General features: G+C 35.3%; 1 protein-coding gene across 2 annotated transcripts in view; it reads right to left on the bottom strand.

The window, feature by feature from the left end:
• LOC150099802 (serine incorporator 5-like) overlaps window positions 1–15973 on the bottom strand; it is a 293435-nt gene that overhangs the window by 69872 nt on the left and 207590 nt on the right. For both annotated transcript variants that reach the window (XM_090404186.1, XM_090404185.1), the window contains exon 11: window positions 9784–9826. In XM_090404186.1, the coding sequence (XP_090260312.1) occupies window positions 9784–9826 (43 nt within the window). The remainder of the gene's footprint in view (window positions 1–9783; window positions 9827–15973) is intronic.

The raw sequence follows: 15973 nt of genomic DNA, 5'->3' as shown, positions 1-15973 counted from the left end.
CTCAAATGCAATTCAAACTGATTTCAAGTTACATCTATATTTATTTTGCTTTTCATAAATTGAGCGCTTTCTGTATCCAATGACTGTATTACAAACAGCTGTTACACATATTCTCTCGAACTGAAATTGCAAAAGCAGATGTTAGGACAAATGTGTTTGATTAGGTGTTATGTTTAGTGCTACAATAAATCTGTTCTGTTCACATGCATGCAGCATAGCTTGCAGGAGTGGAATGTTTTTTCCATTAAGTGTCTCGTTCAACTTGTCTTACACTAATTGTTCCTAAATATAGTACACAGATGTTAATTATCTGTTTACTGTATTTAGCAATAAACAAAGTTAATTGTTTTTCTTGCTTGTGCAGTATAGCATCTGTCGAGGCTGGAAAGTTTTTAACAGTATAGGGACATTTTTATTCTAGTCTTCAGAAACAGCAGACAGTAAAAATGTATCTATTTCTGAATAAAAATGAATACTTCTGTGTATTATAAGCAGTTGTTGATCTACAACAAAATACCAGCATATGTGAGATTGATAAGACAGAACAGTCACTGACACTAAAAAATAAAAAAACTAATGAATGTAGGATTCCTGAAATGTGGATAATTCCGATAATGATCAGATATTATGTATCCTACATATTATTGCATAAAATGTATACTGAGTCTCAGTAAACAAAAGAAAATTCTTAGAAAACAGAGTGAAATATATATAAACCAGAGAAATACACATAACATGCACAACAAATTTTATGAGATTATTTGCTGCTCCATCAAACCACGTGTATTCCTGCCACACCTAAATGAATCACCTAATCAACATTATTAGTTCATTGGATTAGTCTCTCCCTATAGTTTTTAACTGAACTTAGTAGACCAAAAAAAAAGCAGAAAATATACACTTTCTAAACAGTAAAGAAGCAATGCACAAACACTATACCAACTTCCTGTCAAAAAATGCAATAGCCTTCCTTTAATAATACAAAATGAAATCAATACAAACAAATTCAAGAATCCAATCAAAAAATACTTAATCTTCTACTGAAACGAGGAAAATTTGTTTAAAATAATTGAATAAATAAATCAATTTGGATAATATTTCTAGTACATTACATAATTAATAATAATAATTTTTTCAAGGATCTCATCAATGACACGTTCTTTATTTATATGCTGCTCTTATCTGTGAAAGAGGTGTATGATGATATATATTACTGTCTATAATTTTATACATTTTATAACTTGAATGCTTAGGTATACATGATTTTTCAAACAAACTGCATTAGAATGAACTGATCGATTAAAAAAAAAAGTCTGAAAGAAATGCCAAGGTTTTTTGCAGTTAATAATCCAACAAAAATTATCCATTTACTCACTAGAAAATCAGATTCATGGTGTCCAACACCTGAACTTTCTCTTAACCAATGCTCTTCTTGGTAACTCAGACAATAACCACATCTACATTTCAAGTTCTACTTAACATCCTTAGCAGAGCCTCATGTTTTTTTGACACTACATGAAGAACTCTGATTTTTATTCCTCCTTTCCATGGTCTGATTATTGTTTTCATTCTCCTGATGGAAACACTTATTCTAACAAGCAGTAAAAAAAAAAAAAAAAAAAAAAAAAAAAAAAAAAAAAAAAAAAAACGATATATCTCAAGTGAATTGAGAAGAGGAAAAAAAAGTCTATACTTGACCTACCAAGCAATTCACAGCAGGTGTAAAAAAGAAATAATTAATAAATTCAACTTTGTAAGCCAAACTCAGAAAACTGCACCTATTCAAATGGAAATTGGTCCTTTCTAGACTTTTGACAAGGATATTACATATATCTTACATCCAGGTGTACTAAGCAACGTTTCCCAAAGATGAGGCTGACTGCCAGACACCACTCATCTTCTTAATTCTTGTAAAGAGCTATTTTAGTATAAGGTAATTCGGATAACAAACCGCCTCTCACTATACCATAAACACTTCATTGCATGTCCCCTCTGGTCTGCCATTGGAGACTAGAAGTTTTTTTGGTATTAAAAATCCTTCTGTGTTTCAATGAAAATTTTTTTAAATTTGTAAATTAACACCCATTCTATATTTTCTTTAGAAGTTATCATAGTCCTCTGGCACTACTCTATGTAGGAAAGTCTATATTTGTCAGACTTTCCTTCATGGAAAGTATAGACTATCATCCCCTTACCATAACATCACATCTCTCAAAAATCATTGACATGGTCACCAAAGCCAACTTCACCACCTACAGGCACACAAATTAATCAGTCACCATCAATAAGTATGCTACTAATCTCAATCCACAAACTTTGAATACAAGCTATGAAAACATGTGGAGAAATTAATGTGGTCACTTGATATTTCCAAGGCATTTGGTTTACTGACCAAATTACTATCCTATGGACAGTGTTTCTTTCATGTTGTATTCACACTTCTTGTATCCTATCAGATGCAAGAAACTGTTTCACACCAAGTGTCAAGGAAAAGCCACAAGAGTTTCATATCCAACTGGTGCAATGACTTTAAAACTTAATTCTTCTTACAAACCAAGAAATGATTGAATCAAGACAAATAAAATATATATATATATAAATATTTCATAAAACAAAACAAACTATATACAAGGTAAATTAATTAAACTAATAACTAGAAAATTAATTTTTATTCTAAATAAAACTATGCTTTTTGAACTCTTCTTTACCTTTAGATGATAAATTCATTCACTCAATGACTCATTCTATTATTGGTTTGTTTAGCATATATACAGGGTGTTTCAAAAGGGGGGGGGTATACTATGAATGACAATAGAAGGTAAATAGTGATAAATGAACAACTTTAATTACTGTGCAAATGACATAACACTTGAAGTTTCAACAGACAGTTAAAGTTTGATATGACTGCCTCTAGTAATTCTGCAGATGCACCATCTGTAATCAATTTCCTGCCACATGTGGCAGAGCATATATGGTGTAACTTCAGCAATGGCAGTAGTAATTCTGGAATGCAGCTCATCCAAATTGTCTGGTAGTGGTGGTACAAACACCTGCACAAAGTCCCACAAGAAAAAATCTAATGGTGTGAGGTCAGGGGGGAAATGCCATGGCCATGCTACAGCCACCACTCTAAAAATCCATCTGACTGGAAAACGGGTGTCAAGGAAAACCTTAGGTCTGTCAGGTAACGAGGAGGTGCTCCATATTGTTGGAAATGTAAGCATCCATCGTGGTCATCATTGTCTAATGGTGGTGTTAGGTACCCCTGTAGCATGTCCAGATACACACTACCAGTAATGGAAAACTCTGAAAAAAAGAAGGCTCCATACAATTTCTTCTTGTTTATGGTGCAAAAAAATGTCAGTCTTTAGGGGCCACAAACATGTTCTATAATAATGTGTGGATTTTTGCTTCCCCAACTTCTGCAGTTGTGTTTACTTGCCCACTTACATGAAAAGTGCACTCGTCACTGAAAACGATCGTGTCCAAAAAAAGTCCTCCTTTTGTACAGAAATGATCCTACTAATCATTTCCATACAGAAATCTTGACATATCATCTTATTGTCTTTTTTCAAACATTGTACGAGGGTAAATTTTTAGGGCCTTAAATGTAGACACTGTCGTAAAACATGCCACACAGTCACATGTGGAATTCCAATTTGATGAGACACCCTGGTTGACTTTCCAGAGCTTCTCTGGAAAATTTCCCAAACTTCTTCCAAAAAAGCACTGGCAGCATGCAGCCTTCCCGCTGACCTTGGATGATGCACAGAACAGGCTTGTTATACAAAATTCTAGTGCCAGGTGTAGATTGTGTGCCTACTAGGAGGTTCTTTGCCATATTGTGAGTGGAAATTCCTCTGAACTTGTGTTGCAGGCTTCGTTTCCTCAAACCAAAACACACAACGTGCTTGCTCTGTACCATCAAAAGTTGTGATTTTCAAATGGTGTGACATATCATGCCATCTAGTGTTGTCATTTGGTAATAAAGCTATATAACCAAAAATTGATGCGTTTCACTACATTATGACACTCACTCAGCTTTTGTACATGTTCCAAATTATTTTTTGTTCTCCTGCAAAGTTGCATACACCCTTTTGAAACGCACTTATTAGTCTACCAGACTGAGTATTTTGTTTTTTACAATTCTTACAAAAATAATAAATGCTCATTAGAATTAGCTCTTTATCATGCCTTTTCTCAAAATGCAGAATTTCTCCTTTTCCTCTTTAACTTCCATGGGAGTATGCAGTGTTTCCATATTTAGCATATATTGTTACATCCATCCTGTCTCTTTGAGTACAAATAGGAATAATCATGCCTCGTTGCTGTAAACATGTATCAAGAATAAAGAGCTCTTATTCTTAATGCCACTTTACAGTTTCAGATTTTTCTAATTCCAACAGTTGTTTCCATGATAACGATGAAATAATTTATCAGTATTACCAGTGTCCTTAAAACAGAAACAAGAACTTTCAATTTCAGAGTTTGATCAAATGTACTAGAATGCCTATTTAATATGTCCTACTATTATTATTCACTTGTTTATAGTATTAATTTGTCAATCATTCACTCTATTAAAATTCCTTTTCAGAATCATCTGTCAATATGTTCTGACTGATAAGTTATACAAAAAATTCTGAAAACAAAATTCTCTCGTCTTGGTTTCTCGAAGTGTTCCTCTATGCCCCCCTCCCACCCAACATGAATCGATGGCCTCTCTCTGTCAGCCGTGCGCATGTGCAATTGTTCAACTAAGTGGCTAGTGAGAAGTTAATAATGGCTGCCACATCGTTGTTAGAAAAAAAAGGAGAATTTCTTCATGTCTACCAACAGATATTACTGTACACTTAAAATTGTGAATGGAAACAAATTACCAACAAATTTATTACAATTATCAAACAACTCACTATCACACTCATTATCACTTTGTATTTTTTCCATGTACGTAAGTATCAATTTCTAATTGGGTGAGTCGTAAATGCTGAGTCATGAAACTGGAACTAATAAGAATCTTAATGTACAAAAGGAGGTATGTGGTGAAGTTTTCTGCAAGTATAGAAAAATAATAATACCATGTTAAAGAAGCAGTCCTAGACAAGAAGAAAGCATACCAAAAGATTCAAGTAAATAAGTCAGTAGATGCCCTAAATGAACCCAGAGAAAAATGTAGGAGATCTAAGTTATGCATAAGAGTAGCTAAACAAATGCATGGAAAGACTTTGGTAAGAGTATAGAAAACAATAATAAATTTAGTTTAATCCTTTATCCAAGTGTGTGCAAACAAAGTTTGCGCCTGAAAGTATCTTCAGGACTGGGGTAAAGTGGTACAACACCAGGCAACTCATTGCAAAGGTGGAGCAAGATACCAACACTCCTATCTCAATATCCCCCATAATGCAAAACACATCTCCTTGCGGACATGTATAATGTTATGCATTAAGGGAAGGGCCACTACCCAGACTAGTTTCGACCTTTATTGAGGTCTCTTCAGTGGGAGCCAGGTCCAAGTGGAGATACCAGGCAGAAGCATTAGCAAGGTCATCTCTACCTATAGGAGTTGCCAAATGGTATGCCACCTTTTTATTAAATTACTCTAGATTTAGAGAAAGATGTTGAAAGTTTATTTTAGGTAGTGGCCCTTCCCTTAATGCATAACATTATACATATCCGCAAGGAGATGTGTTTTGCATTATGGGAGATACTGGGATAGGAGTGTTGGAAGCTTGCTCCACCTTTGCAAGTAGTTGCCTGGTGTTGTACCACTTTACCCCAGTCCTGAAGATACTTTCAGGCACAAACTTTGTTTGCACACACTTGGATAAAGGATTAAACTAAATTTATTATAGTCTGACCAAGTGAAAAATAAACTTTCGACAGTATAGAAAACAGATATCAGGAAGGTGGCAAAATGTTCTAGAGGCTATTGAAAAGCTTAAAAATGGAGGAAGGAGTACTGTAAAAGGAACAAAGATGATAAAGGTGACATGAAAACTGAAGACAAGGATATCTTAGATGTCTGGATTAATTACTTTGAAAGACTATTAAATAAAATAAGCAGTGGCAGAACAATAGTAGAAACTGCAAGCAAGAGTATGTATTGTAAAATCCCAATGTAGCTTAAAAATACCAAAGCGCTTTACATCGATTTTTTACAGAGGTCAAGTCCCATGAGAATGTTGTAAAAATTACTTGTTTGTCTCTGTATATTTTGTACTAGATATTTTTGTAAATAACCCTTTGGAAGTTAACTGTATATACTCCTTTAATAAGAATATTTCAGAGTGTTAAAAAACAAGGCAATGTTTTGCCGCCAGAACTTTAATAATAGTAATAGCTCTACATGACGGCATAAGAAAGGTTTATGATATTTTTTGTGTATGAGAAAGACTTACAAGCTCTGCGCGTAAACACCTCTGAAGTCAGTCAGAATCAAACAACTTTCCGATGACGGGCAACTTACAATCAAAAGAAAGCGAAGGAGAACAGAAAGCGGGCCAAACTTGAAAGAAGATGAAAGAGTCATGCCGAGTTTTTTGGGGGTTACAAACTTCGTGCGAGGTCTCAGAGAAGGCATAATAAAAAGGGACAGAGCCAAGCATAGGGAGCTTCCCAGTTCGAGACGTCGCTAGAGAGAGAGAGAGAGACGACTTCTAGGCCAAAGAGAGGGTTTCCAGAGGCTGCAGACAGAGCTCCCGCTTCCAGTTGTCTAAGCATTTCGGCCATCCCAAGCCAGAGGAGAAAAGCCGATGTAAATTCCCGAAGCAGAGAGTTGGCGGCAGTTTCAGTTATTGGAAGAGCTTCCAGTCATCGAGAAGAGAGAGGGATCACATTCGAGAGTCAAAAGAGACAGTTGGCAGTAATTACAGTTTCTCAGAGGCGGGAGTTCAAGCTACTTGAGACGGCAGTCGCCCAGGAATTTTCGGTGAGCCAAAGCAGAGGAAAAAAGGACATGTAAATTACCTGAAGCAGCTTCGCTTGGACGTTTTTTTTTTCCGCCGTGGGAGAACAACATTTTGCCACAGCTGTGTGAGTACCACAGGTCGCTGTTTACAGCCTGCTATTTTTTCGATGAGATACCACTGAAGCCAAATTTCCTGAAGGAAGCTCGGGATCTGATATGAAAGAATTGCCATAGAACTTTTAGTGAAAGAATTTTGACTGAATGTGCGATACAGAGCCTTTGTAAGTTCTACACTTTTGTATATTCCCTCTTATAGTTGTTATAGAAGGACGTTTAAGATTTTTGTTTAATAGTGATAAGCAGTGTCCTTAAGGGAATCAATTGGCATGTTGGAAATTGATACTGAATTTGTAAAAATAACTCTAACCTCTTTGCAAGTAAACTAGGAGTTTAATAAGTTGAATTTGTAAGCAGAGAGTTAATAGGTTTTTGAGTTAAAGAGATTAATTAATGTTGAAGTAAGAAGGTTCTAATTTGTGCTAAAGAATTTTTATAGATGGATAGAGAAAGCAATCTCCCTATTGTTTAATTCATGTATATTTCATAGTAATGTAAATAAAATGTGTTTTGATTTTTTTGTTAAAGGAGTGCTGCCTGATTGTTTATTTTTACAACTGCACTGTTCCTAAATAAATCGGACTTGAGAGCAGGAAACTAAGTGAGATAGCTGAAGCGTAAAGTTAAGTAAAAGAATAGACCACGACTGTTTGTGTAAAGTTTTATTGAAGGAATCTGTGTTAGAGAGAGAGAGATCTGCCAGTCGTATTATTGAGTTTTATGCTAATTAAATGATATTAGTAGTGCAGTCTAAATTAAATAAATTTTCTAGTATCTCAGGTATAAGACTCAGTGCGAAGGGTAGATAAACATAGTAATAATATAAGCAAGAAAGATTCAGAGAGAGAAAGCATGCACAGCAAAATTAGAATAATGGCATATAAAGACATAGATAATATAGAAGGTATAGAGAAAAAATAGACACTTAAAAAATAAGAGAAATTAACAGCATATGATTACAATGCCGCAGCATACATTTACAGTATCAATACTTAAGGTAGAAAAAGCTATCAGAAACTTGAAATGTGGAAAGACAGCTGGAGTAGATGTTATTCAACCAGAAATGCTTAAATATGGAGGTATAAAAGTTCTGCAGTGGCTACTGCATAATTCAGAAGGCCTAGTTAGAAGATCGAATACCAGATAACAGGAGTAGAGCTCTCATATTCCCATTTATAACAAAGGGAATAAAGCTGAATCTGAGAATTACAGAGGAAGTGTTCTAGGTAAGATTTATGAAAACATAAAGAGGTTGAGAAAAATTGTGAAAGAGAAACTTAGAGAAGAACAAGCTAGGTTCAGGCCAAATACAGGTTATCAAGGTTGGAACAGGAAGCTAATGACTGTCTGCCCTTCATGGATACACTAATCATATGGCTTCCAGATGGTTCCTTATCTTTTTTGGTTTATAGATAATCCACACATACAGGGAGATATTTACACAAACAGTCACACCATCATCCAGCTCAACAGTATGGTATCCTACTAACTCAGAGAGCTAGAGCTATTTGTTCCGATGCTCACTTACGTCACACCTTCTTAGCCAATGGCTATAATACTCATAGGATAGAAAAAATACTAAATGTTCCCCAGAAATCTGAAAAGATATCTAGAGTGTTTAATAAATATCAACTATGCACCATATTTAGAAAGTATGTCAAACTGGCAACTCTCATCCATTCACCTAAGGCCAAACTCTCTTCTTTATCACATCCAGGAGTTTATGAAGTGCCCTGTTCTTGTGACCAGGCTTATTATGGACAGACAGGAAGAACTGTTCACATCTGCCTCGGTAAACATAAAAAATACATCTGGCACTATCGTTATGGTGAGTCGGGTCTAACAGACCATGCCTTAAATATCCTTTCACACAGGATCGATTGGAAGAAAACAAAAGTGCTACACAAGTCAGAGAGATTATTTTTGGAAAGTCAGAGATATTATTTTTGGAATCAACAGAATCTTTAAAACATAATCCAAACCTCAACAAGTATGGATACATAAATTCACCAAAAATCTGGGAGTCAGTCATTTTAAGATCTAATTAATACTAGTTTTCTCTCTTTTTCTAACATAGATGGTGTCTAATTAGGACCTTAGTTCCTTGCATTGTCTATTACAATTTTTTAAACTAATCCCAGTGTTATACCAAATTGTTGTTGTTTTGTCACTATATTGTGACAAACTGTTTTTGTGCTCTGAAGTTGCTGGATATAATACTAACAAAATATCAGGAAATAAGTTAATAAATATTAGTTATTTTCTTATTATTCTGTGTTGGCAACACAATACAACAACACAGTGTTGTCATCAATACCATGAAAATAAATTAACATGGTTAACTGAGTGGTTAGTGTATACACAACTCCAATTAAATGGACATGGATGTTTGCGATTGTCTTTGGATGAGAAATGAATTTCATTATCTAGACCACCCACAATTATTGGAGCCCTGAGATGGTTTGAACAAGTTCAACGTTTGGTCTCTAGGACAGGAATTCCAAGACCAGGTAAAAGTGAATAAAAAAATTTTAAAAATTCATTTAAAAAAAAAAAAGGATCCTTAGACCACAGTACTAATGTACTATACTTACCTCAGTACCATACAAAGTACTAAGGTTTACCTTTTATGGCTTGGAGTCACATAAAAAGAAAAAAAACTTTAGACTTGTACAGTTTTTCACTATATTGATCATATAATAAAATGCAAATTAAAGTTTTATTTATATGAGAATATAAAAGAACAAAAACTCTGAACTAACCTTGAATTTCATGTCTTTCAGTGCAACAGCCACCACAGCAATCCTGAAAGAAATTTTTTTAAATATTAATAATAATTACTGCTAACAATAACATCCTACTTGGTGTCAAAGGATTCATTGCAGGGGAGAGCGGGATGCATATCATTAGCAACATTGAACCTTTAATTCACACCTCTATCATTTATAACAAATAATGGCAATACAACACATTCCATTCACCCACCATTCTCCAAGTAAAAAATTTACTCCTTACATTCTTCATATCCCCCCCTTAACATTATTTCAGGAAGGGCCTCTTATTTTCTCTCTCTTGTCCACAACTCTGCATATAATTCCTGTATTATTTTTGTGAAACCTTTTTCCCAATTTAAATGTCTCTATCACAGGGACGGCAACTGGCACACTGCCCACATGGCATGTGGCCTGTAAAATTTTATCATCAAGAAAAGACGTTATGGACATTCAAGAGGAAGTCATCTATTACTCAACTGTTGGATGGTTAAGTATAGGTGCTGTGCTAAAAAGATTTTTTAATTTACGTGAAGAAATATATATTTTCATGATGGAACACGAAAATACTGTCCCACAACTATCAGATAAAAAATGGATTATGTCTCTTGCATTTATAGTAGACATTACAACTACCATAATGAACTTAATTTGACCCTGCAGGGCCAAGGTAAAGTACTAGCAGAACTGATTTCTGACATAAAACCTTTTGAAGACAGACTATGTCTGTTGAAGAAATATATGATGGAAGAAAATCTACATCATTATATATGTTGCAAATCTGCATCTACAGTTGGATGACAAACACAAAAGGAAACTTTTGTTGGTATTATCGAAGATTTACAAACGGAATTTTCAATAAGATTTGTGGATTTTCATAAAAATAGCATCAAAATGCGATTATTTTTGCGCCCTTTTAATATCGACATTGATGACGTACCAAACCGACTGTAAACGAAAGTTTTGGAATTACAACACAATGAAACATTAAAGAACGCATTTTCGTTAGAAAATATCCAAAAATTTTATCGATGCCTACAAAAAAAATTCAAAGGTTTAATCATTTTCGCAAAGAAGATGATAGTCGCATTTGGAAGCACATGCATATGCAAACAAGCATTTTCTGCCATGAGTTTTTAAAAAAAAAGAAATTTTCTTCTCGACTGACTGATGAACATTTGCATGCTTCGATTTGAATTTTCACCTTAGGTTATCAAGTGGATCTAGATAATTTGGATAAGGGAAAACAATCATAAAAGTCACATTAAGCAGAGAGACACACAATGTGATGCATAAACTATATTACCTAGTTTTTACGTGATAATTTTTCATTCAGTTTCATATCTAGTACTTTAAATATTTCTGTGTTTTAAGATTGATATAATAAAAATTGATAACTTAAGTATTTTTTTCACTCACTATTTTCTGTTAATTAAACGCTTGCAGCCCGATTATTAAAAATAAAAGTTGAATGTGGCCTGTGAGTCTGAAAAGGTTGCCGACCCCTGCTCTATCATATAAATCTGTCTCTTCCAACAATCCACTAAACTCTGCAATTTGGATTTCCTCAACCTTAGCAAATTTTTCAGAAGTCCGATATTGCCTTATATAAAAGAGATGTCACACTTCTACAAAGTTTTTTCATCACAAAGGAAACAGCTAACCAAATTTGAATACAACAGTCCATATATATCCCTGTCAATTAGCATGAAATATCATTAACAAGTAAGCTGAACAGCAGTAGCCTAAGAACAGAATCCTGAACAAACTGCTGGTTATCTTCCTTTCTGGTCAATGACCCTGAACAATTTGATATCATTCAGATAAAATATCTAATACATTAAACCAATCTATTGATGTTCTATGCATCAGAATATCTATTTCTTCAGTAACTGATCAAGTCAAAGAATATCATTGTATATGAATCCCTGCCCCCACCTTGCTTCCAATCCATCACAAGTTACTTCACAAATCTATGCTGTCACAGCAAATCATATATCTATCAATCCAGTCCTATACACTAGTCACAATTAATCTTTCTAATATCTTTACCATAACTGCAGATATAAGAATGGTCTATAACTGTGAATGAATATCTGTCCTAGAATGGAAAGTGCTGCATGACTCTCATCAAACTACTAAGCTGACAGCTGCATCAACTCTGCATCTTTCCAAAAAAATATGTGGCAACATGTCATCTAACTCCACACAGTTTTGACATCTAGCTTTATTGGTATGGCGCACATCATTTGCATCAGTATAATTTAAAGAGAAGATATGACCAGCTGGTTTGGATGGTGTACAGCCTCCCTTGATGAGTCCTTGACTTTAAATGTCTTGCATAACTTTTTCCCCCACATTGTATGCCCAATTTTACCTATTTTACTCTTGCTTTATTTGCCTAATTCTTGTCAATTTGTTTAATGGTATTGATTTACAACATATGAATAATAAGAAAATATTTAATATTTATTTAATTCATTTGCTGATATTTCTCTGGTATTATATCCAGCATCTTCAGAGCACAAAAACAGCAACAATTCAGTTAACAGTGGGACCAGTTAAAAAAATTGTAACAGACAACGAGGAACTAAGTTCTAACTGATGCCATCTACTGTTGAATACAGTGAGAGAAAAAACAAGTATTAATTTGATCTCAAAATGACTGTCTCCCAAATTTTTGGTAAACTGATAGAGCCATACTTGTTGAGATTTAGGGAATGTTTTAAAGCTGGAGCTGATCCCAAAAAACAATTTATCTAACTTATGACTTGTATGTACCACTTTTGTTTTCTTCCATTTGATCCTGTGAAGGAGTATCCAAGGCATGGTCCTGAGTCACCATAATGATAGTATTTTTTTTTTGTTTTCCCAAGTGAATCAACAGTTTTTCCTGTCTGTCTGTAGCAAGCCAGGTCACAAGTACGACACTTTATACACTCCTAGATGTGATAAAGGAGAGAGTTTGTCCTTAGCTGAATGGAGGGTTTAAATGTTGTGAGGAGCCAATATTAATTAAGCACTCTAGATATATTTTTTCGGATGTGCCTGAATGTATGGGATGGTAACAGTTATATTGTAGTCTTGCATATTAGGCAATGAATGGGATTTGGGGGATTCTTTGGGGATGACAACAGTCTTACTACTGAATTCACTTGCATCACATTGGCTAAAACAAAAAAAAAATGTGATGCAAGTGAGTTCAGTAGTAAGACTGTTGTCATCAGAACAGATGGCTCGGTTAGTGTTTTAAGGATACCATATTGATGAACTGGATGATTGAACACATACAGGGAGATATTGTGCAAATATCTCCCTGTATGTGTAGGTTTTTGGTAAACAGAAAAAAAGATAATGAACCTTCAGGAAGGTGTGTGACTAGTGTATCTAGGAAGCAGAGACAGTCATTAGCTTCCTGTTCCATTATGAAGTGGATTTTAGGGTGTTGGCTATTTAAATTTTTTAGCCACTAGAGGGCTACATGGTATGTAGTGTATGTGGATAGCTCCTGAACAGATAAGTGATATTTTGAGTAATAATTGGTGAATTTGCAGTGTATTTACATAGTATTGTTTACTTTTAGTATTTTAGTGTGTCTAGGTGATTTCTGTGTGTTTTTTGAATATTTTAATAGTATATTGATAGATATGATTATCTGTGCACATGGCTCCCATAAAGAGGAATACAAAGATGGCGTCCAGGTTGCCATATTTGTCTAAAAATTTTAACTTAAAGGATTTGATTCAGTGTACCGAAATGTATGCACTGAGAAGAGCAGTTGGAATCTGGTTAAACAACGTTAATGGAGTGAATGTGTGCAAAAAGTGTAAAGAATGTGAGGATTTAAAGAGTGTTTCAGGTCGTGTGAGTGATATCGTTGTTGAAAGTGAGAATCCAGATAACAGTGCTATGCGAGGTAGTACCTGATAGCTGTGAGAGTGGCGTTGAAAGTGAGAATGAAGGTAAACATACAGAACGATTAAATGAATCATCAGAGAATAAAAATGATGACACTGACGCAATGAGTGAGATCACTCTATTACGCGGAGTGATACATAGGGCAAATTGGCAGCTGGAGCATTGGCAAAAATGTTTACCAAGCGTACTGACTAATAATCGTCAAAAGTATGATAAAAGTAAAAAATAAGGGTATGAAAGTGAGTGCAAACAAAATGAAAGCGCAAGTGCTGTATGGAGATTCCTTAGTAAGAGGTGTGTTAGTTGAGAGTTTAACAAAATCGTACCAACCTGGTGCGAACGTTAAGAATGTAAGCGAGTCAATTAGAATGCAAAAGCAGTGGGCGAAAGAATTGATAGCGGTAGTAGGTACAAATGATTAGAAAGGAAACAAAATGGCTATGAGTGAGGATGTGAAGGAATTGCTTGAGGTAGCAAAAGAGAAGAGTGAGAGAGTTAGGATGGAGAGTCTGTTGCGCAGTATGACAGTGAAGAGAATAGAAAGAAGGGCCATAATTGTTAATGACTTTATGCGTGAATTATGCAGGATGAGTGGTGTGGAATTTGTGGATGTGTGGAATGAGTTCGATGGACGAAAGGATTGATATAAAATGGATGGTTTACATTTGAATGGATTTGGTGTACAGAGACTTGCTTGAAAAGTTGTTGTCAAATGTAGTGGAAGTGAATGTGCAGAATCAGGGAAACTAGAGTTATTGGGGGGGGGAGTAGATAGATATGCAGACTTTAGGGTAAGAGTTGAGTGTGTGAATGTGTGTAATATGCCCAAGCGAGTAGGAAAGACCATGAATCAGAATGGGATAGTTAGTATAAGGCATCAAAATAGGGATGGGACAAATCGGCTTCTGCAATTCATGTATACTAATGCAGGAAGTATTAGGAACAAGAAGGAAGAATTTTTGGCCTTGGTTGGCACTTTCAGACCACAGGTTATTGGCATTAGTGAAACATGGCTGATGAATGCGAGGGGTATGCTGTGTTTAGGAGTGACAGGGAGAATAAAATTGGGGGGGGGGGGGGAGTGTTACTGATGATAGCTGATGAGCTACAGCCAAGGAGAACAGAAGTGTAATTGTAGGATAGAGAAAAGAGCACATTTGAGGCTATTTGGTGTGAGACTGAAACTAGCAGAACAAAATGTACAGTTGGTTGCTGCTATAGACCAGGTGATGGAACAGATGGTGGAGATAGTATGGATAAGCAAATATGCATACTATCTCCACCAAGAAATGAGTGGAAGGAGAGTAATTATTATGGGAGATTTCAACTATGGTAACATTGATTGGAAGGAGGAGAGGACATATGGGAGGAAGGAATTGGATTTTATGCGGTTATTAAGGGGTAACTATCTGCGACAGCATGTAATAAAAAATACTAGAGGTCAGAGAGTGCTTGACCTAGTAATTGCATCTGAGAATTTGGCTGTAACGAATATGACCACGTTGCCATCAATTGGTGAGAGTGATCATAGGGTCTTGACTTGGGAGGTGGCTAAAGTTGTGGAATTTACAATTAAGACAGGGTACATGTGGAATTATCAGGCTGGTAAGTATGACAAGCTTAGGAGTTTGACTGGTTCAGTGCCATGGCATGTACAACTGCAAGGGCTAGAAGCTGATAGTGCATGGGAGGCAGTTAAAAAGTGTTTGCATGAAGCAATGACTGACTGTATACCTAGAGTCCGAATAATAAATCAAGTAGAGGTTAAATGGATGAATAACACCATTAAACTTGAGCTGCAAAAAAAGAAAAACTATGGAGGAAATTTAAGGAGAAAGGTGACCGACAGGCACATGAAAGGTATAAAGCGCAGGCCAGAAGGGTAACAAGTGTGGTAAGAAAAGCAAAAAAAGATTATGAAAGAACATTGGCCATGAAGGCTAAAGAGAATCCCAAACAGTTTTTTCGATATGTTGCAAAGTAAAAGAAAAAATGTATATGGCAGAATGATTTTAAAGAATGCCGATGGTAGGGAGGTAACCGAATCAGTTGATATAGTTGAATTATTGAGCGAGCACTTTGCAAGAATATATCATCCAGGTGGTGACATTGCAGAAATGAATGAACCAATAGATTATACGGGAATTGTAGTGAATGAAGTAGAGGCGAGTAGTCTATTGCAAAACCTTAATGTCAATACATCTGTGGGATTGGATGGTATACCAGCTCATGTCGTATGTGAAGCAGCTAAAGAATTGTCAGT

The sequence above is a fragment of the Typopeltis vanoorti genome, chromosome 14, assembly GCF_054136105.1.
Source record: "Typopeltis vanoorti isolate ZY-2024b chromosome 14, IOZ_Tvanoo_1.0, whole genome shotgun sequence".
In the NCBI taxonomy this organism is placed as follows: domain Eukaryota; kingdom Metazoa; phylum Arthropoda; class Arachnida; order Uropygi; family Thelyphonidae; genus Typopeltis; species Typopeltis vanoorti.
This window is presented reverse-complemented; position numbering and strand designations above follow the sequence as displayed.